At 40.4% G+C, this 22,039-nt stretch overlaps 1 protein-coding gene across 2 annotated transcripts in view; it reads right to left on the minus strand.

The window, feature by feature from the left end:
• Positions 1 to 5,138: 5,138 nt before the first annotated feature.
• LOC136393337 (solute carrier family 5 member 4-like) overlaps positions 5,139 to 22,039 on the minus strand; it is a 28,505-nt gene continuing 11,604 nt past the window's right edge. Inside the window, exons 7-15 of one of the 2 annotated variants that reach the window (XM_066365951.1) lie at positions 20,602 to 20,682; positions 17,794 to 18,014; positions 16,014 to 16,149; positions 14,338 to 14,445; positions 12,385 to 12,535; positions 9,823 to 9,991; positions 7,562 to 7,777; positions 5,950 to 6,052; positions 5,139 to 5,567 (exon numbers count right to left, since the gene is read on the minus strand). In XM_066365951.1, coding sequence (XP_066222048.1) covers positions 5,353 to 5,567; positions 5,950 to 6,052; positions 7,562 to 7,777; positions 9,823 to 9,991; positions 12,385 to 12,535; positions 14,338 to 14,445; positions 16,014 to 16,149; positions 17,794 to 18,014; positions 20,602 to 20,682 — 1,400 coding nt within the window. In that variant the 3' untranslated portion in view covers positions 5,139 to 5,352. Of the gene's footprint in view, positions 5,568 to 5,949; positions 6,053 to 7,561; positions 7,778 to 9,822; positions 9,992 to 12,384; positions 12,536 to 14,337; positions 14,446 to 16,009; positions 16,150 to 17,793; positions 18,015 to 20,601; positions 20,683 to 22,039 lie in introns of both variants that reach the window. The other variant, XM_066365950.1, reaches the window with a different exon arrangement.

Consider the following 22,039-nt stretch of genomic DNA (forward strand, 5'->3'; position numbering starts at 1 on the left):
CAGGGAAGATCTATTCTTCAAATAGAAGATGGGTGTTAGGGGACAGAGTGATTGTTTATTAATATTCAGTTTATAGAGATGAAAAACCATGCCCTATCAAGCTTCTTTAAATATGGATGACTCCCAAAATGAAAAGACAGACTTCCTACCTTGCAAAGTAAAGTTGGCCCTGGAGCCCTTGACCTGTTTGGGAGCATGGATTACTTGTGTAGCTGAGCCAGGCATTGGGGTTTACCTAGAGAGATTTCTACCTTTGGAACTCACTGAAACTCATTCTTTGCTAGTGCTGGAGTCATTATTTCCTAAATGTGCACTGCAGCCTGTTCTGTGTCACAAAAGCAAACCTTGGGAGAAAAACACCTATATGCTTAGTTGGAGGAGAGAGGTTTTCTAATATTACCTCTGTCCTCTCCCCCCAAAAAACCCACCTTCAAACCTTCATATTTTTTTTTTCATTTTTCTGAAGCTGGAAACAGGGAGAGACAGTCAGACAGACTCCCGCATGCGCCCGACTGGGATCCACTCGGCACGCCCACCATGGGGCGACGCTCTGCCCACCAGGGGGCGATGCTCTGCCCATCCTGGGCGTCGCCATGTTGCGACCAGAGCCACTCTAGCGCCTGAGGCAGAGGCCACAGAGCCATCCCCAGCGCCCGGGCCATCTTTGCTCCAATGGAGCCTTGGCTGCGGGAGGGGAAGAGAGAGACAGAGAGGAAGGCGCGGCGGAGGGGTGGAGAAGCAAATGGGCGCTTCTCCTGTGTGCCCTGGCCGGGAATCGAACCCGGGTCCTCCGCACGCTAGGCCGACGCTCTACCGCTGAGCCAACCGGCCAGGGCCCAAACCTTCATATTGAATTTAGGTAAATGGAACTGTTTGAATGAGGCACCGTTGCCTTGGTTGGTTGGTGGGAATGGGATTAGGGAGGGGTGGGTAAGGTTAATTAGACAGCATTGTTGAATGGTTCTGCAGGATGCAGGAGAATGTTGTTCATTCTGAAAGCCCCACATTGTATCCCTGACCCAGCCAGTTTTTGTAGCCTTAAGAACAACTCAAAGAACAGGAAATTTGATGCAATTCACCTCAGTATTTGGAGAACTGCATAAAAAGGATGGAGGACCAGCTTCATTTTGCCTGCATCATCCCATTCCCCGAAGTTGGCAGTGCTCAGTGGCAAGAGGGAACTCCACAACTAGAAAGAGCTTCCTTTCTTGGAAAGGGAGAGTGGAGTGAGGGATCATCTTCTTCAGTCTTTAAGGCACTGCACAAAGGATGTGCTTTAGTTTTATTCCATCCAGAGACGTGCAAAAGCATGACATTTCAGATCGAAGAAGAAAAGCAGAGGCTACCAGTTTCAGCCACACTGAAAGAGAGCAACTGTAGTTCCCAGTGACCTTCTCTGCAGAGGATCCCAGCAGCTTTACACACTGAAGAAACTGATGATCAGCTTAGCTGCCACTGGCTCCTGCAGATTCCACCAGTTTTTGCCTCACAGATATTCACATTCACTGATGACAGCTACCTGAATCCCTGCTGGCTCCCTGAACACCCAGCCCCTGCCTGTCACTCCCAGGGCTCAAGATCTGCACTAGCAGCCAACTCAGTCTTCTGTGGCTGTGCAAGAGTACAGGACACCAGCCTAGGAAGCTGGTCCCCACCACCATATGTGCATTTAGGGCTGACTCCTCTAGGTATGTACTCGCGTGCTGCTGGCCTGATGCCCACCAGCATCCATTGCCATGCACACACCTGTGTCAACAGCCTGAAGCCACAGAAGTGCATGTTGACAGCTAGGGCTCCCACAGCTGATTCTGGGTTGGATCTGGCCCTGTCTTCTGCCCCTGGACTGCACTGCTGGGCTCATCTCCAGCTAGCCCCTTCAGCTGTGTATCAGCCTGCTCCAACCTGGCTCCTGGCACTGGCTTCCACCTCTTTGCAATTGTGGCAAGACCCAGTGGCCATGGTAAACTACACTGGTAGCCAGGGCACTCACAACTGCTATTGTGCCTGCAGTTTTTACTTTTAAAGTAAATGGATTGAATTAACATTAAATTTATGCCCCTGTGTTTTATCCATTCAGCCACTTTACATCTCTGATCAAAAGGCATAGAGTAGCTGAATGGATAAAAAACAAGACCCAACTACGTGCTACTTACAAGACATTCACTTCAGCTTCAAGGACACATATAGTCTCAAAATTTTCCATCAAAGTGAAAATCATGCTATATTTTCCATGAGATAAATAGACTTTAATTTAAAAACTGGAACAAGAAACAAAGAAGGTCATTATATAATAATAAAAGGGTCAATTCATTAAGAGGATATAACAACGGTAAGTATATATGCATTGGACATTGGAGGACCTAAATATATTAAACAAATACAAACAGATCTGAATGGGGTAATAGATAAAAATACAACAATAATAAAGAAGTACAATGATGCATTTTCAATAATAAATAGATCACCTAGGTCAGAAACCAATTAGGAAATATTGGACTTAAGTAACACTTCAGACCAAGTGGACTTGACAGAGATATACAGAACATTCCATCTAGCAACAGCAGGGTACACATTCTTTTCAAATGCATATGGAACATTCTCTAGGACACATCATGTTAAGTCCCAAACAAGTTTCAGCAAATTAAAAGGTTTACCAAGTATCTTTTGCAACCACAATGGCATGAAACTAAAAATTAGTGACAGGAATAAAATTAGAAAATTCACAAATATGTGGAAATCAAACCATACACTTCTGAACAACCAATGGGTCAAAGATGAAATCAAAAGAAGTAAAAAAAAGTATCTTGAAACAAAACTCAAGCTGGCAAAATTTCAATTTTATGATAGAATAGTAGTAAGAGAGGTATCTGTCACCTTCTGTGGATAAAATGTAAGAGGAAATATTGTCTGGGGAGGAATCAATTATTATGAAACAATCAAGGAGACTTAAAAAATATCTTGAAACAAAAATGTAAACATAACATACCAAAAAAAAAATTATAAAAATTATAAATAAATCCACAAAAAGTAAAATTATTTTCTAGTCATCAAATTGACAAGTATTAAATTAGACTTATAATACACTCTGCAATTAAGGGTGTGAGTGTGTGAGTAATAGTGCCTTTCATACAGTAATGATGAGAGGATAAATTGGTGAATCCTTTTTGGAACACAAATTTTAAAATTTTATCAGAAAAGTAAATGTTTATACCGCTTGACCCAGTATTTTATTTGTAAGAATCAATCATTAAAAGAAAAACAACTTCTCCAATGTGCTAAAGGTGAATATACATTACGTTGGTCAAGTATTCTTGGTGAAAATAATTGAAAACAACTTGAAAGTTTCTCAGTGAAAAAATGGTCAAATTATGGTAAATGATTTTATGGGATAACATGTGACTATTAAAAAGGAGGGATACCTATACCTACTAATATGCAAAGAACGCCAAGATAAATTATATATAAAAAAGTTAGTCATGGATCAACACACTAAGTCAGATTGCATTATGTAGAAATATGAGATATGAGTATATTTAGACATACATACAAACAACTAGAAAAATTAATATTAGCTTTAAACTAACAACTATTTTGAAAGTAATGGGGCAGATGGGAGAGATGGGTTGTCAGTGGAAAGTATTATATTTAATCCTATAGACCAAAGCATTGTTTAAATTTTCATAACAATATCCTAGGTAGGTATTTTTTGTGTAATTTATAAAAACATTTATATTTGTTGATTTCCTTTTACAACAGTGTGTTTTAAATCTGTATATAGTCTTACATAGAGATAATTAACATTTACAATGTCAAAAAAAACAACAACACAGAAATAGGCAGAGAAAGATATATATTTAAGTAACTGCCAATAAATAAATTGTTAATATCTAAAATTAGATTGTGGTAATAGGCACAAATAAGACTATTTTAAAATACACTGAAATGTACCCTTAAAAAGTGCATTTTATGATATGTAATTTATATTTTAATAAAGCAGTTTAAAAAAATCCATGGCTTAATATGCTAACTTTTAGTGGGGGATGACTTATTTTAAGGCAGAAGCTAATAATTTCTAATAAGTTTATGAGAATATTTACAACAGGCATTTCTCACTCACTTCCCCTCAACAATTAGGAAATCTTTATTTTTTGTTTTTTTTTTTTTTTTAATTAAATGAGAGGCAGATGGGGGGAAGTCCAGACAGAGAGGCTCTCACATGCGCCTTGACTGGATCCACCTGGCAAGTCCCCTACTTGGCGATGGTCTGCCGATCTAGGGCCGCTGCTCCATTGCTCAGTAACTGAGCTATCTTAGTGCCTGAGACGAGGCCATGGAGACATCCTCAGTGCCCAGAACCAACCTGCTCAAAACCATTTGAGCCACTGCTGCAGGAGGAGAAGGGGGAGGAGAGAGAAGGGGGAGAAGTGGAGAAGCAGATGGTCGCTTCTCCTGTGTGCCCTGACTGGGAATTGAACCTGGGACTTCCACATGCCGGTACGCTCTACCACTGAGCCAACTGTCCAGGGCCAGGAAATATTTCTATTTGTCAAATCATTGAGATCAGTGAGGTAAAGATGGGAGGAAAATGTCACTGTTTTTCAGATGAGGAGGTTACTAAGGGAGGCAGAGTTGGGAGAAGCATTCCTTTCTAAGAGGAAACCTCTGGAAATAACAGAAAACAAGTTTAACATAGGACAATCTTCTGGTGAACTATAAAAATCAAAGATTGAGATCCAAATTCTCCTAGTTTACACACACAGATGCAGTCATTTCACTGGCTTTCCGAATTACCAACTCTTTCTCTTTGTTTATTAACACAAAGGAACAGCAAAAGCTAAAAGTCAGGTCTATAGTTATAAAATTACAAACTGTTTATTTTCCTTTTTCTTTTTCTTTTCTTTCTTTTTTTTTTTTTTTTTTTTTTTGTACTTTTCTGAAGCTGGAAACCCACATGCGCCTGACAGGGATCCATCCAGCAGGCCCACCAGGGGGAGATGCTCTGCCCATCCGGGGCGTCGCTCTGTCACGACCAGAGCCACTCTAGTGCCTGGGGCAGAGGCCAAGGAGCCATCCCCAGTGCCCGGGCCATCTTTTGCTCCAGTGGAGCCTTGGATGCGGGAGGGGAAGAGAGACAGAGAGGAAAGAGAGGGGGAGGGGTGGAGAAGCAGATGGGTGCCTCTCCTGTGTGCCCTGGCCGGGAATCGAACCCGGGACTTCCGCACGCCAGGCTGATGCTCTACCACTGAGCCAACCTGCCAGGGCCTATTTTCTTTTTTCAATACAACGAAATCTAGAGACGAAAAAGCAAAAATATCCTTTGCTTAATAAGTATTCTAGTGGCTCAGATAGAGTTCAGGCAAAGTAGCCGTGGGCAAAGATGGCCACAGTCAGGAGGAGGATGGCATTGATGTTCACTACAGTCCTCCATAACGGCTTCTCAGATGTGTCCGTCAGCTTCTTCCTCAGGGCTTCTTCCTCCTCTTTGCTCAGCTTGGGGCCTTTCTTCTGAAAACCACAGAATATGTCATAAGCTTTCTTGAAACATTCGCGAGTTTCCTCAGGATTGTCTGCAACAAAGAAAGATAAACAAATGATCACAAAATACGGGAAATAAAACTCTCGTCAAGGTGGTACAGATGACTGTGAAGAATAATCACAGCTACCTCTATGTGTTAGAGAATGTCCCTGAGAAAATACAAATAACTCCGGTTATATAAAAATAGAACACTTTTGCATAACACAAAGTCCAAAAAACCAAGTTAAACCAGTGACAAACTGGAGGAAAACATTCACATTTTATATAAAACAGGGCTTAATATCCTTAGTATGAATGAATTTCTTGAAATAGAGAAAATCCTACAAACAACTCCAGGTAAATGGACCAGAGAGATGAATAAACAGTTCAAAGAAGAATGGTAGTTCTGAAATCAAATGTGAACCAGATATTACCTTCATCAACGTCGTCATCAGCTTCTTCATGTCGTTTGTCTTCTGCATCTAAATCGATTCGTTCCTCTGTACTGTTCCGAAGAGCCCAGCATAGGCGATACAGCTGCCCCGGGGACACAGACAAGCACATTAGTGATGAGCAAATGTTTACATTAATACAATGGCACATTTATTGTTCAGTGCAAAAAACCCAAAAACATCAAACAGCACAGGAAAATATAAATAACCAAGACAAGGTCTTATACCACACTCATTCACCAAAACACACTATTTTCAATATTTCTGTAATATGTTTAAAACTCCTACTGCTGGGTTTATAATTTCATAAAAGTCAAAGATTTATCTGACACACTATACCCTGGCTTTACTCACTGTTCTGTTACTCAACTGCTCTTAGCTAAAGCATTATTACTTTGTCTGGTTAGACATTATTACTTTGATAACTTTTAAATTTATTCTTAAGTTTCATTTCTGGATCCATCATGTTTAGATAGTATCTAGGTACTCCTATTAAGTTCTGATAGAAATTTATACCCTTACACACCTGTTTTCCTGACCACATCCAAGCTTTTGTCAACTTGACCATGATTTTAAAACTGTCAAACTTTGTAGAATTTTAATTGTTTTCTGTAAGTATAATTAAGATTTACATGCTTAGTCTGTATGTTGAATAAAAAAATTGAAAATAAATAACATTTATGCTATGACACAACTTTTTGGTCCCATAGATCTAAAATCTGTGATTAGATGCAATGAATTAATACCAACCAGCTCTAGGTCATTTTAAGAAAATTGTTTCTAGTGTCAAATAGGTTTTTAAAAATATAATCCACCTGTCTATGAAATTCTACTTAGCCCCAAACAGGCCCAGCCCAGATGGCAGCCCTCCTACGAAGTAGTTTTCAGTCTCTTAGGCAACACTCATTGCTCAGTTTAGTGAATGTTCAGATTTACCTCCTAAATGCATTCTGGAGTTATTAGAGGATGAAGCCCATATCCTAATTCCACATTTCTTTTTTTTTTTTTTTTTTTTTTTTTTTTTTTTTCTGAAGTTGGAAATGGGGAGGCAGTCAGACAGACTCCCGCATGCACCCGACTGGGATCCACCCGGCATGCCCACCAGGGGGCAATGCTCTGCCCATCTGGGGCGTTGCTCTGTTGCAACTAGTGCCATTCTAACGCCTGATGCAGAGGCCATGGAGCCAACCTCAGCACCCAGGCCAACTTTGCTTCAATGAAGCCTTGGCTGTGGGAGGGGAAGAGAGAGAAAGAGAGGAAGGAGAGGGGGAGGGGTGGGGAAGCAGATGAGTGCTTCTCCTGTGTGCCCTGGCCGGGAATCAAACCCGGGACTCCTGCACACCAGGCCGACGCTCTACCACTGAGCCAACCGGCCAGGGCTAATTCCACATTTCTTAATTCACTATGCTTTTAACATATCAGGTGCAAATTATTGTTTAGGTGAATAACTGCATGATAATCTCTTAGGTTCCTTCTAGGTCTAATGGTCTTATGATTCTGTTGCCTGGGACTTATACACCAGTTGAAACTTTAGAAGGCAAAGAACTCTTATTTTAAAATGAGCATCTATCTATTAATATTAGTCATTACTCACATGTATCTCAGGAATGGGTTTTGTTAACAAGGAGACTCCCAGGATGACAAGTACGGAAATTACAAATAGAATCATGGAAAAGTACAGATAGTGCACTCCACAGATGATCTTGGGACAGTCACTGGCAGCCACGCAGCTCCCTGTTCCATAGGCAAATTCTGTAATCATACGTATAAGGCCGATCACAAGTCCAATGATTAGACCCCAGAAGGCTCCCTGCAAAAGAAGCAAGAACAAAATCAGGATATTTAGAAAAGATGAGAAGCTCATTTTAGTAGGTCACAATTATCATCCTATTTGCTTTTTCCACCTAGAACCAACACATGGCTAACCCTGAACACAAGGTCACCAGAAAGTAGGGAAAACGCGCCAGTGCATGTGTTTACTAGTGGGCTGTTGCTCTCTGTGGTCTTGAACCAGCCTTGCACTATTAATTCTCCAACTTCCAGGACACTACAGGTATCCCCCGCTTCTCAAGCTTGCACTATGTGTCACTTTGCATTTGTGAAAAATCTACATTATTAGGACTCGTTTCTGCTAACCGAAAAAAATTCAAAGAGGATTTTCACTTTTACAAAAAAAGGCAAAATGTGGAAATAGTTTTTTAGCATTTGTTTTTCAGTGCGCCCTTATAGAGGTGGCGTGCACTGACCGGAGCAATGAGAGTGACCCCACCAAGCTTTTTCCCTGGAACCACACTCCATTTCTCAGCATCAGGATGCCCTGGATTTGAACTGTGTTTGTGAGTATCATGCTTTATCTTGATTTGTCTCATGCGTCCATTAGCAAGGTAAGTCCCAATGTATCAGAAAAGCCTAAGAGAGGTTATTATTTGGGTTTGAAAATGCTCAAAAATTTTTCCGTATAAATTAGTGGTAAACTTCTTCACTTTATGCTTTTCAGGCTTAGGTAAGGTTTCATAGAAACATTATCCTTTTGGATAGCAGGGGAAACCTGTACTGTCTACTCTAACCCAAGTTTATGTTTATCTTGACTTTTATTTTATATATAGATTTAAAAACTGGCAACATTTTGTAGAATAAAAAGAACTATGCCTTATGTTACACAATTTACAGAGTTAACATTAGTTATGATACTTCTATTAAGCCTTTGACAATTAAAAGCATTCATTTTCTCTGTGAAGTGGTGGGGGTGGAGAGATATGTCCCCTGTTCCCTTGATTAACATGTTATGTTTAGTGGATACTGTCTTACATAGAGATTAAGAGTATACGCTTTGGATGGAGGAAGACGTGAGTCTGAATCCCAAGATCCCACTTACTAATACAAAGTAACATGTGGAGAACACATAGATATTAATTTCCTGTATCTGATCCTCATCTGAAAATTATGACAATAAGGCTAACACCTGGGGACAATTAAGGTGTGAAATGTACATGGTCCATAATAATTGTTTCTTTATGCAATTATACATTAATGTATTTCGAACTCTTATAGTGAGGTAGGTTTTCTTCTAAGCATTTCACGTTTAAAAAAATCTTTTTAAATCCTTACAGCAATCCTATAAGGCAGGCACTGTGATTATCTTCATTTTACAGAGTCAAATGGTTTTTTTAATATCACAATGATAGGCCCTGGCTGGTTGGCTCAGTGGTAGAGCATCAGACTGGCGTATAGGTGTCCCAGGTTCGATTCACAGTCAGGGCACATAGGAGATGTGCCCATCTGCTTCTCCACCCTTCCTGCTCTTCCTTCTCTCTCTCTTCACCTCCTACAGTCATGGCTCGATTGGAGAGAGTTGGCCCAGGGTGCTGAGGATGGCTCCATGTCCTCCTCAGGCACTAAGAAGAGTTCAGTTGCTGAGCAACAGAGCAATGTCCCAGATGGGTAGAGCTTTGCCCTCTAGTGGATTTGCTGGGTGGATCCTGGTTGGGGCACATGCGTTAGTCAGTCTCTGCCTTCCCTTCTCTCACTGAATAATAATAATAATAATAATAAAAAGATCACAATGATATTAAGTGGTAGAGGCAGGATTAGATCCTGGCAGTCTTACTCCAACTCTTGTATTCTTTGGCACTGTGCCATGTATGTATATATTTTGTAAGAAATACAAAAACCACTATGAGTGTGCAGTACCTATTTTCACACTTGGATGAGAGTCAGGAATTGTGGCTGACCACAGTTAAAATGGAGATGTGCCTTGAGTTGTATAAATTCAGTGGAAAGAAGGCATTTTTCTACTAGTGAAAGACATTTTTTCTCCCTCCAGCAGGAAGGAAATGCTCCCTCATTTTCACTTACCTGTTCATTGACTCTTTTACAGAAGATGGCAAGCAGGAAGACAGCACTGACTGGAGGTGCAAGGTAGCTAGAAATTGATTTCACGTAATGAAACAGTTGTCCATTTTGAGATACTTGTATTAAAGGGACCCACAAAATGCTGATGACAATTAAAAGAATGATAAACAACCTGGGAAGAAAACAGAATAATTTCAGTGTTAATCAAAAGCATTGCTGATTTTGTTTATACTGCTCACAAAAATTGAGGGATATTTCAAAATGAATATGAAGTGATAAAATATCCTCTAATTTTTGTGAGCAGTATAGTTCTTGAATTCATTCTTGTGGCCATTCATTGATTTTCCATAGAAAGTCAAGCTCCTTGACATCAGGCCATGTCATGCTTAATGACTGTTCATTAGTAAAATGTTAATAAAGCAATAGCTTACCTATATATGTATATAATAGCTTCAACTGTGAGATTAAAAATCCATTTATAAAAACAGTTTAAATATCAGCATGTGGTTAATAATTCTCTAATGTAGTTTATACATTGTATCAATTAGGAAAAACACAACACCATTTCTAAATAATTATTTGAATGATAAAGAAATTAGACTCCAGCCTGGCCTGTAGTGGCACAGTGGCTAAAGCGTCGACCTGGAATGCTGAGGTCGCTGGTTTGAAACCCCAGGCTGATTGTACATACAGCAAGCAATCAATGAACAATTAAAGTGAAACAATTATGAGTTGATACTTCTTGATCCATCCTGCCCTCTATAAAATCAATAAATAAAATCTTAAAAAAATTAAACTCCTATTTTGCTCTTTTTTCTAGCTTGAGAGAAACTGAGTCAGTTTGCACACTTTAGAATAAAAATATCTTCTCTCCTAGAATGCTGAGTGAATTGGCCAGAAATGCTAATTTGTGCATTTTACTACTTGAGTACTTTGGCAGGTAGAAAGGATGGCTTAAAATATTGATATGCAGTACAAATCTATTAGAGGCTCCCGGGGTCCAGGGACCATGACTGAGTCACTTTTAAAGCTTTGCAATATTCTTTTGTACTTGTCATGTGAATAAACCAATAATAACAGTTTACTGGACTCTCTGTGAAAGGTCATTGCTTGTCTGTGCCCACCTGAAACAGAGAGGTGGGAGTAGGGAGAACCGGGAACAAACGTTTGGGCAGAAGACTGAGGCCCATGTCTCATTTAAGCTTTACAAAACCTCTGTAACCCTTTCGATAACTACATGTGATAAACCACGCAAAGTCCAAGCACACTAAAGCTCAGTAAAGAGTCAATAAATAACACCTACTTTTGTTATTGTCATCATCATTGGAAAGCAAATTAGGTGCCTCTTTTGCTTTTTTACAATCAGTTGTTTTCACTCACGTGTACAATAAAATCCAAAGTCCTGTTATAGCTGAAATGGCCTGCATCACTTCCCCTCTCACTATGTTTCTGACCTTGTTTCTTATCACTCTCGTCATGGGCCAAGTTCATCTCCTGTTGTTCTCACACGCACCCCACGTGACTGTGGAGGAATGTAGTACTTACTGTTCCTCCCTACTGAGCCTTGGGGTTCCCGGCACACTTTCCCCAGGGCTCCGCTCAAATATCATTTCTTCGGGGAGGCCTCTCTGAGCATCTGTCATAAGGAACCTGATCCTTTAATCCTGCTTTAATTTTCTTCCTAGAATTTTTTACCACTGGATATAGAATATATTTATTGTCTATCTTCTCCACAAAGGCATAAGTCCTATGCAGCATAAAATTATTTTCCATATTTTTTTTATATTTGGATGTTGGGAAATAGTAGGCATTTAATATGAAAGAGAAAAAAAGAAAAACTCATTAATTGATCATTGAGAATTAAAAGGGATTTATACACAAGATCATATACCTATTAGTGGGCTACAGCATCTTTGGCCTACTGACCTCTGGTCCAATACTTTCTCTATCACAGAAACACAGATGCCTTACTGGTCTTACTCTCCTGGAGCATTTAGCCCAAGTCAAGATTTGGATCAACTGAACCTTTGGAATTTCTCCAAGTGCTTAATTTACCAAAACAGTTGTTGCTATATTCAACAAAGCACAGTCTTTTAAATAGGTGGTTAGTTTCTCTCAACATTTCATTTTAAAATAAAAACAGTTGGTAAACTCCTCTGTAGTACAGCGTGGATGCCCTTTAATCTGTTATTTCCTTCACGTAATATGCATGGAAACTTCTAGAAATGATGCATTAACCTATGAGAGTAGGTAGAAACTTTATACCCCAGGAAAAACATTGATGGAATTTCATGAAGATGTGGTTGGGAGAGGGTGTGAAGGGAAGAATAAGAGACAATCAGAGCTATTTGGAAGTCAGAAAAATAACTATTTCACTTAAAAGTATGATCCTAAATTTTGTATCTAGAAGGAGATAAAGTTGGATCAAATGACCTCTAATGTTCCTTTACCCACTCTAGAACTCTACGGTTAGTTTCTGGAAACCCAAAGATGAGGAAGCTCTGTTTCACTTCCATATTTCTACTTTTTCAGAAAAATTTTAGATGGAAGCCAGGATTCTCTCACCGTCCAGCTATAAGGAGCTCCTTCTCTGATGCCCGCTTCCGGATCTTGGTGTAGAGGTCCATGGTGAAGAGAGTGCTGGCGCTGTTGAAGATGGAGGTCAGGGAGCTCATGAGAGCGGCCAACATGACTGACAGCATCAGGCCTCGCAGTCCTGGGGCCAGAAGAGGATGCAATCACTGGTTAGGATGCAATCACATGCAAACTGGCTACCATGATCTATGGTTACCTTGCCAAACCAGAGTCATTCAAAGATGAAAGTGTCACCTGGAACATTTATTAACTGATGTGCTTATCAACAAATGCCATCATGTAGCATTTTCTGCATATTTCTTGGGTGATTTGATAATAATCCAGTATAGAATTTTAATTCTAAATATAAATTTAGAGATCATTGGCTGGGACCTGTGTTTGGAAGAAAGGAAACAGTGTTTGTTATACTGTCTTTTTTTCCTTTTATGTGGAAGAACTGCTGGATTCTTGGAGACTTAGGGAACTGAAGAAGGAAAAGCCTAGAAGGTGGTTCTGTTGAAGAAATCTTTAGTAGGACAAGCAAAAAGTTTTGAGATATTACGGCAACTTCATCCTCCAGGTTCCTCTGCCTAGAATAATGCCACTGAACATCCTAGGATGAAGCGTTGAATAGGTGGATGGGTGATGTACCTTGTGGGTTATGCTCCCTTCTTTCTGACAATGTGCATGTGTGTCAGGGAGAAGAAATGTCATAGAAAGGTTAGCTATCTTTTGATGGGCCTAAGGTACAACATCACTTGGTCATTTCTGAACCACATGACCTGCTGTTTCTAATCACAGCAGATCACCTTCTGCATCCTAGTAATTCACTTGTTTCACGTGTGTGTTTGATCTCCTATTTCATGAAACTAGAATGTGAGTTCCAAGGGGTAGGTGACCTTGTGCCTACTTCACTAATGTTTTCTAAGCACCAGGGAAGTTTCTGGCACATAGTAGGCACAATTATACTGAGGTATAATTGATGAATAACAACTGTATGTATTTATGGTGTATGACATGATGCTTTGATGTATATATACACTGTGAAATGATTATCACAGTCAAGCTAAATATAATATTCATCATCTCATATAGTCATTACTATCTTGTTTTGTTGTGAGAATGCTTGGGATCTATTATTTTAGCAAATTTTAATTATACAACACATCAACTATAGTCTCCATGCTGTACTGTAGATTTCCAGAACTTATCCATATTATAACTGAAAGGTTGTACCCTTTGACCAACATCTCCCTATTTCCCCTATTCCAAAGCCCCTGGCAACCACCATTCAACTTCTCTGTTTCTTTAGATTCTGTATATATGAGACATCATGCAATATTTGCCTTTCTGTGTCTGGCTTATTTCACATACTGTAATGTCCTCCAGGTTCATTTATGTTGTCATAAATGGCAGAATTTTCTTCCTTTTTTTTTTCCCCCTGAAGCTGGAAACGGGGAGAGACAGCCAGACAGACTCCCGCACGCGCCCGACCGGGATCCACCCTGCACGCCCACCAGGGGCTACGCTCTGCCCACCAGGGGGCGACGCCCTGCCCCTCCGGGGCATTGCTCTACCGCGACCAGAGTCACTCCAGCGCCTGGGGCAGAGGCCAAGGAGCCATCCCTGCTCCAATGGAGCCTCAGCTGCGGGAGGGGAAGAGAGAGACAGAGAGGAAGGAGGGGGGGGGGAGAAGCAAATGGGCGCTTCTCCTATGCGCCCTGGCTGGGAATCGAACCCGGGTCCCCCGCACGCCAGGCCGACGCCCCACCGATGAGCCAACCGGCCAGGGCCAGATTTTCTTCCTTTTTAAAGATAAAAAATGTTTATCTATCTATCTATCTATCTATCTATCTATCTATCTATCTATCACATACCTACCTACCTATTTATTTATCATCGCACTTCCCTTATCCATTTATCTGAGCATGAACATTTTCTTACCGTCAGGCATTAGTTCCATCACCAGTATTGGGTAGGCATAGTTACTGCAGCCAACTTCAGTGCCACAGTGTTTCACACATTCAGAAGGTACAACACAGGCTACCCTATCTGAAAAGAAATTCAGATAAGTGGGTTCAGTGAGTGGGGCCCAAACACATAACATCTACCAACACAGAGGCAAGTTGTAAGATCGTGGGTTAGAGGAAAGACATTTATCTGGAAATTGAAGGTTTGGCATTAAACTTTATACAACCAGTCTGGTTCCCCTTTGCCAGGAACACAACTTCCTAAGTGTCTCACAGCTGTAGCTCTCCTTGCACTGACTATGGGGCAGAGCTCTGTCTTGGGATGTGGCCCAGATAGAGCATTAGGAGCAAACAGAAGGAGCTGATTCCATACTTCGGATGAAGTAGAAGAGCATAAATCCTCCCAGGAGCACAGAACTCCAGTGATAAAGCAACAACACCACTACTCAGGAAGTTAATCCTTCGTCAGATCATTTAGCCCAGTGTCTTTCTCCCATATCTAAGAAGAGGTGTCACTTGTGATGTTGTTGGGGTGACTGTCCATGTGGGATGATATCTCATTCATTGTGGTAGTTGCACAGTACCTTGGTGATATTTTCGCTTAAAGGACATTATGAAAACAGATAGCAAAAATTGATATAAAAATATCACCCATAATACTAATACCTTAGCACATTAGCTTCTTTTAGATTTTTTTTATTCCTTTCTAATCTTCTGGAGAGAAATGTCTTTTTTGCATAACTATAGTAATTGTTGAAATAATAGTTTACAGTCTGCTTTTTACATCTAACATAATAATTTCAGCATTCCACAAAGTTTTTTTTTGTTTTGTTTTTGTTTTTGTTTTTTACCAAGTTTTGAGATAGTATACAATAATATCTTTGGCTACTCCCTATTTGTTGGATATCCACTCAGTCTTTACTACAATGTTGCAGTAGGAAGGGATATTGGTCACTTGATGTTCATCTTAACAAGTTTTCAGCTAAATAAACTGATGCCCAGTTGAGAAAACATGAAGTGAATTCATTGTTATCTGATAGATTGCCCCAAGAGAAACCAGAAATCTTGATTAGCTAAGAAATATTCTGCCATATTTCCTTAACTCTTCATAATAAAAATTTTTAAGGAAAATTTTCAACATTAATAGTCACTCTCAGCTGACTCAGAAATTAAAACATTCCCAATAACCCAATTCCAAAGTAATGAGGGTGGGTACAGTTCTCCAATCAGCTTAGAGGGACCAAGAAGTGACAGTGCATCTCCAAGACCCTCTCAGTCAGTGACGTCCCGGACTGAACCACCTCAACTCACCTATAACTCCCATTTTCCCAGTTCTACCTCATGCTCCTGCATTATCCCCTAGACTTGCTTAAATCCTAGCTACTCATGGAAGCAAGACAAAACAAACTCAAATGTCTACAAAGAGACAGGCATGCAGTATAAAATAGATAAGAGAATAGAATGTCCGATACAGAAAACTTTTTTGCTCTGACCTTCTGCACAATGTGTTAATATCCTCTTGGAATTTTGTGTTTACTTCCAAACATAATGTGTTTTCTAGTTACTAAGGTTTTTCATACATTAAAACCACTATCTGTAACTCAAGCATTAAAAAATGAGCAAACAAGCATTTGTGGATTCAGGACTTGCCTGTAAACAAGATGCGGCTGATCATCCCTGGCATCACCATGAGGAACATGGGCAGCAGCTTCAGGTACCCACACATGACACAGGCTGCCTTCACGTGAGACATGTCCTTGCCTGACAAGCAACGCTGTACAATGACCTGCCAAGAAAATACGATCTTGTCATGAAACAACCAGAGGATGACTTTAAAGAAGGAACGTGCCTCTTTCCAGGGATTAATGTTACAATAAGAAATATTCCTGTTTACAGGAATATTCCATTTCAGCAGATGTCCTGATGCTCAGTGTATGTGCTGTGTACAAATAAATGTGTTCTGAAGCTTTTAATCTTATTGATACATTTTTACAAATGTGTTCCCAAGGAATAAAGATTATTCTTGCTTGAAAAAAAAAAATGGGATGATGACTAGTGAATAATGAGCTTTGGAGTAAAAGCTGGACTTGAATCCCTACTCATTTTTTTTTCTATATATTTTTTTGTATTTTTCTGAAGTAAGAAGCGGGGAGGCAGAGAGACAGACCCCTGCATGAGCTCGACCTGGATCCACCCGGCATGCCCACAAGGGGGCGATGCTCTGCCCATCTGGACATTGCTCCATTGCAACTAGAGCCATTCTAGTGCCTGAGGCAGAGACCATGGAGCCATCCTCAGCGCCTGGGCCAACTTTGCTCCAATGGAGCCTTGGCTATGGGAAGGGAAGAGAGACAGATAGAGAGAAAGGAGAGGGGGAAAGGTGGAGAAGCAGATGGGTACTTCTCCTGTGTGCCTGGCTGGGAATCAAACCCGGGACTTCCACACACCAGGCCGATGCTCTATTGCTGAGCCAACTGGCCAGGGCCTGTACTCCTCTTAAATGAGTACCTGACTTCTGTGAATTTCAGGTTTCTCACCTCTAAATAAGGGTATCTTTTGTAGGGCATCCTGAATATTTGGGGAAATGCTCCAATTTCCCTAAACACATATATAAGTTGGAAATAATTTCCCCAAAGTCATTGATTTATTGTCTTCTGACTTCAACTAGTACTGTTGAGAAGCTGGAAGTTATTCTTGAACCTTTGGATGTGACCTGTTTTTCTATTGTCCTCAACATTCACTACAAAGTACTATTGTGTGTGGAGCTATTTTTGTCCATTGTGATGAGTCACTGTAAACCTGATTAACCTGGTAACTGATCTCACCAAAATTGCAAATTAGATTTATTGGGAGGATGGGAGGATAAGAGGTCTGCTTGTGTGAGGTTGAAGATGGAATGTTAAAAAAGCTAAATCTTCAGCTCTCATTATGGGAAGCCAATAGAAAAATCCTAACACTGGAAAACTAAGATGTAGCAATAAAAATATTTATTTGAACAACCTGGGGGTCAAGTTTATGATCAAATTCTGATCTAATGGGTCTGGGTAGCATTTGAGAGTGGATATTTCTAATGAGCTCCAAGGTGTGTCATTCATGCCAATGGTTTACATACATCGAGTACCAGGATTTAGGGAAGAGAAATATACCCCAAAACAAGTGACTGAAGGAGCCAAAAGTGTTTACCCTTTAAGGACAAGAAATACGGTAGAAAGAGGGACATCAGAAAATTATTTTGCACAAGTCTTGTAGAAGTGTTTGACTTTTTAAATGGTGTGTGTATGTGTGTGTGTGTGTGTGTAAGTGTATACAAAATAGAAACTCAAAAAAAATAGAAACTATATGATTTTCTAAGAGAAGAAAAAGAACAACATAACATATCCACACCACACACACACACACACACACACACACACACACACACACACTTTACCTGATCTGCACACCAGTACCACACAGCTGAAAGAGTCATTCCAAATATCATTCCTGGCCATGGAATATCCCCAGTGACAGCATCTCGGTAAATGTGGAAGGAGTCTGCCTGAGGAGTGTAGCACCTGGGGCTGATGGTCAGGTTGTCCCCTTCGATGACGGATGGGATGGCATTCATATACTTCTCGGTAAAACTCTCATAACCTCCAACTTTTTCAAAGGCTGAAAGAGCATTCGATGAAATAAAATGTTTTACAAAAATATGCGATACCCAGTTTTTGTAATTATTCCTTTGTGGTGGAGATACTCAGCACCTCTGATCAGCCTGGTCATACTCTCATTATCCTTCTCTCAGGATCTATGTCTTTCCAGTACCTCCATTGGTACCAACTATGCTATCAGATTTCCTTTCACAAAGTTCAGAAAGCAAACCACCTTTTAACTTTTTTTGTTATGGTGCTTTTGAAAAATTTGGTTTAGTACCTCACCTTATAACAAAAACAAAACTGCAAGCCACCAGCCAGATGTTGATGTTTCATAACCATCAGAGCAGAAATAAACCTGAAGGTGAACTAACAAAGTGAGCCTACCAAAATCAGTCCCCGGAAAGTCCCAATGCCTCTGAAAGGGCTCTGACACAGAGCCTGGCTAGTCTGACCTTACGCCTGATTTTCTGGAGTAATACTGTATACTACCTATGTTACAATAAAAAATTGAAAAGAAAAGGAGCAGAAATTGGAGGAAGCAGATTATGTGTGGTGAGGGGAAATGGTGAGACTCAGCCACTGAGGGTCTAGAAAAGCTAGAGAGGTATAGAAAAGAACCGAAATGGATGGAAATCCTAGAAAGATGAGCCCAGGCATCTAGGGCCACTTAGTATAAGTTCAAATTGTGCAAAATTCATTGGAGTATCATTGCTGTAGAGTTAAGGCTGACATTAATTTATTTCATGTATTTGAGTACAGTATGTTTGTATGTACCAAACATGGTGCTGGGATTCTGTGCAAAATGAATGTGTAAGGCAGGAACTCAACATAGTGGAGGATACAGACAATGCAAAGAAATTGTTCTGATGAGGAGAATATGGTTTGTAACAAAAACACATGAGGGACCCTAGGATGTGAGAGACTCTTCCCTGCTCATCCTAAGGATGAAAGACATGAGACTTCGAGAGGTTGGTGCTAAGTATTGCATCACTGGGGCCAGAAACCAAAGAACTATGAGCAAGCCTAGCATAGAAGTTCTGGCTGACTACATAGAGATAAGGAATTGGTATTAACAGTTGCCTCTGGAACAGAACTGGGTCACAGAACTTTCTGCAATGATCTACTCTGTATCTGTGCTGTCTAATATGGAAACCACCAGCCATATGTTGGGCAGTTAAAATATGGCTATGCAAATGAAAAACTAAAATTTATTTAGTTAATTTGAATATAAGTAGCCATATGTGACTAATGGTACCCATGTTATGTCAAAACCAACTATCATTATGAATTTGTCTTTGCAATCCTCTCAGCTTTTTAAAATTAAATTTCATGGGGTGACATTGGTTAATAAGATCATATAGATTTCAAGTGTACATATCTATGATATATGATCGGTATATTGCATTATGTGCCCACCACCTAATCTATCAGCTTTTGCATCATGTGTTTTCTTTTATTTTTTTTCAGTAAGAGGAGGGAAGGAAAAGACAGACTCCCACATGCACCCTGACCAGGATCCACCTGGCAAGCCCACTAGTGAGCAATGCTCTGCCCATCTGGGGCATAGCTCTGTTGCTCAGCAACTGAGTTCTTCTTAGCACCTGAGGCGGAGGCCATGGAGCCACTCTCAGTATCCAAGGCCAACTCGCTCTAATTGAGCCATGACTGCAGGAGGGTAAGAAAGAGAGAGAGAGGAAAAAGAAAGCAAGAGGAGAAGGGTGGAGAAGCAGATGGGCACTTCTCCTGTGTGCTCTGACTGGGAATTGAACCTGGGACATTCACATGCCAGGCCGACTCTCTACCACTGAGCCAACCAGCCAGGGCTGCTTCATATGTTTTCAAGCTTTGTGATTAGGTGCATGCATATGCAGAATTGTATACAGAGGAGCTTGAGTGTGTGGAATATGATTGCTGCACAGGGGAGGGATGAAAAGACATTTTTTACCCCATAACCTTTTTACTTCATACATGTATTTGCTTCGCAAAGATAAACAAATACCATAATAAAAGAAAATAAAAACTAGCAAGCTGTATATTAGATTCACCAATGATACTTGCTGGTATGACTTACTCATGAGAATAAACTTATGACACTAAATATGTGAAAGTCATAGAGAAAAATCCAACCTGTGTTTACAGACTCTAGCAATATCTTTTAAAATTTTTCCACTTAAAACAAAACAGTCTTAATGAAGTTCATAGTCAGTTATCTAATTTTTCTAATATTTAATTAAGCCTTTATTTTATGAAAATGTTATGTAAATGAAAGGTTTCTGTTCATGAGTTCAATACACCAATATTGTGTAAAATTATCAACTCAGTCATACTAATTTTGTTCATTCTGAACACAAAGGAAGTAAGATTAAACAAGATCATTAACCTGAGCAATTTTTTTAAAGGAAACTCAGTTCTTTTCCCTCATTTCTTCATGTTGCCATAGAACAGCAAGAAAGAAGTTAATAGACATTTCAATCATGTGAATTATATAAATGAAGGGAAAATGTGACCAGATAGAACCAGAAGGCAGCAATAATGAACAGACAGACTGAACAGATACAAGTCCCACGATTTCTGGCTGCCGAGGCACACTGTCATTCACTTACCAAACGTCATGAGAATAAATGAACCAATCAGCATGATGAAGGTCTGGAGGGTGTCTGTGTAAATAACTGAGGCCAAGCCCCCTGTGGAGAGCACAAAAGAACCAGAATGTTTTATTCATGTGCCCTCACCTACTTGCCTTCACCCCTAGGTCCTCTGTTTCCCAAACCCTAGAAATGATTCAGCAGAGAACACACCAAAAGCTCCTGGCTGGGCTACCAAGTTCCTCTTGGCATCACTATTTCCTTAGAAGTGTTGTTTCTTCTGTCTTCCCAGCCTAGCTCTGGCTCAAAATTCCTATGAATTACAGAGGAGTTCTACCTTTGTGTGAGTTTTTGATATTAAGTAGGGGAAAAGGCAATGTTTTAATATCATGAAAGTTTCCCATAAAAATTCCCCAGTTTGCTCTACTTCACGTAGTATACCTGCTCTCTAAATATTGGGCGAAGCCATTTTTGCTCTAGCGTTGTGACATATCATTGTTTCATTAGTTAAATATCAGATACTATTGTTGACTTGTGTTTTGCTGCAATGCACCGACCACAACTTCTTTTTCAACTGTAGACTCGCTAAACCAGGCATGGCCAACAGTTTTTGTCCCCGGGCCAGATTAGAAAGAAAACTTTTTTCATGGGCCAGATGAAATATTAAAATTTTAAAATGTTAAATATAAAAATGATTCATTTAAGTAAACAAAATTTTATTATGTAATTTGTTTATGAATAAATGTGAGTGAAAAAGATTTTAATATACAATATTATTTTAATAAAAATATAATTATATACTGTATAAATATCCAAACTGTATTGCAATTAATCGAAACCATATTTAATTAATAGAATGAGCTTGAAGGGGTTATATCACAAATAAAACAATTATTTCGTTTTATAAACAGCCTGGACACGTTTTCAGTTATCAACTGCAGCTATTGTCTATGCTACAGTGCCACTTGATTCAGCACACTTTACCACAAAAATAACGAATTGTTTCACCTTGGGTGCTCACTGGCAAACCCTGCCTAAAAGAATGTGGGTTTGGCCCTGGCCAGTTGGCTCAGTGGTAGAGCATCGGCCTGGCGTGCGGAAGTCCTGGGTTTGATTCCCGGCCAGGGCACACAGGAGAAGCGCCCATCTGCTTCTCTACCCCTCCCCCTCTCCTTCCTCTCTGTCTCTCTCTTCCCCTTCCGCAGCCGAGGCTCCAAAGATGGCCCGGGCGCTGGGGATGGCTCCTTGGCCTCTGCCCCAGGCGCTAGAGTGGCTCTGGTCGTGACAGAGCGACACCCCGGAGGGGCAGAGCATCGCCCCCCGGTGGGCAGAGCTTCGCCCCTGGTGGGCTTGCCGGGTGGATCCCGGTCGGGTGCATGCGGGAGTCGGTCTGTCTCTCCCCGTTTCCAGCTTCAGAAAAATACACACACAAAAAAAGAATGTGGGTTTCACATCA

The sequence above is a fragment of the Saccopteryx leptura genome, chromosome 2 (genome assembly GCF_036850995.1).
Source record: "Saccopteryx leptura isolate mSacLep1 chromosome 2, mSacLep1_pri_phased_curated, whole genome shotgun sequence".
In the NCBI taxonomy this organism is placed as follows: domain Eukaryota; kingdom Metazoa; phylum Chordata; class Mammalia; order Chiroptera; family Emballonuridae; genus Saccopteryx; species Saccopteryx leptura.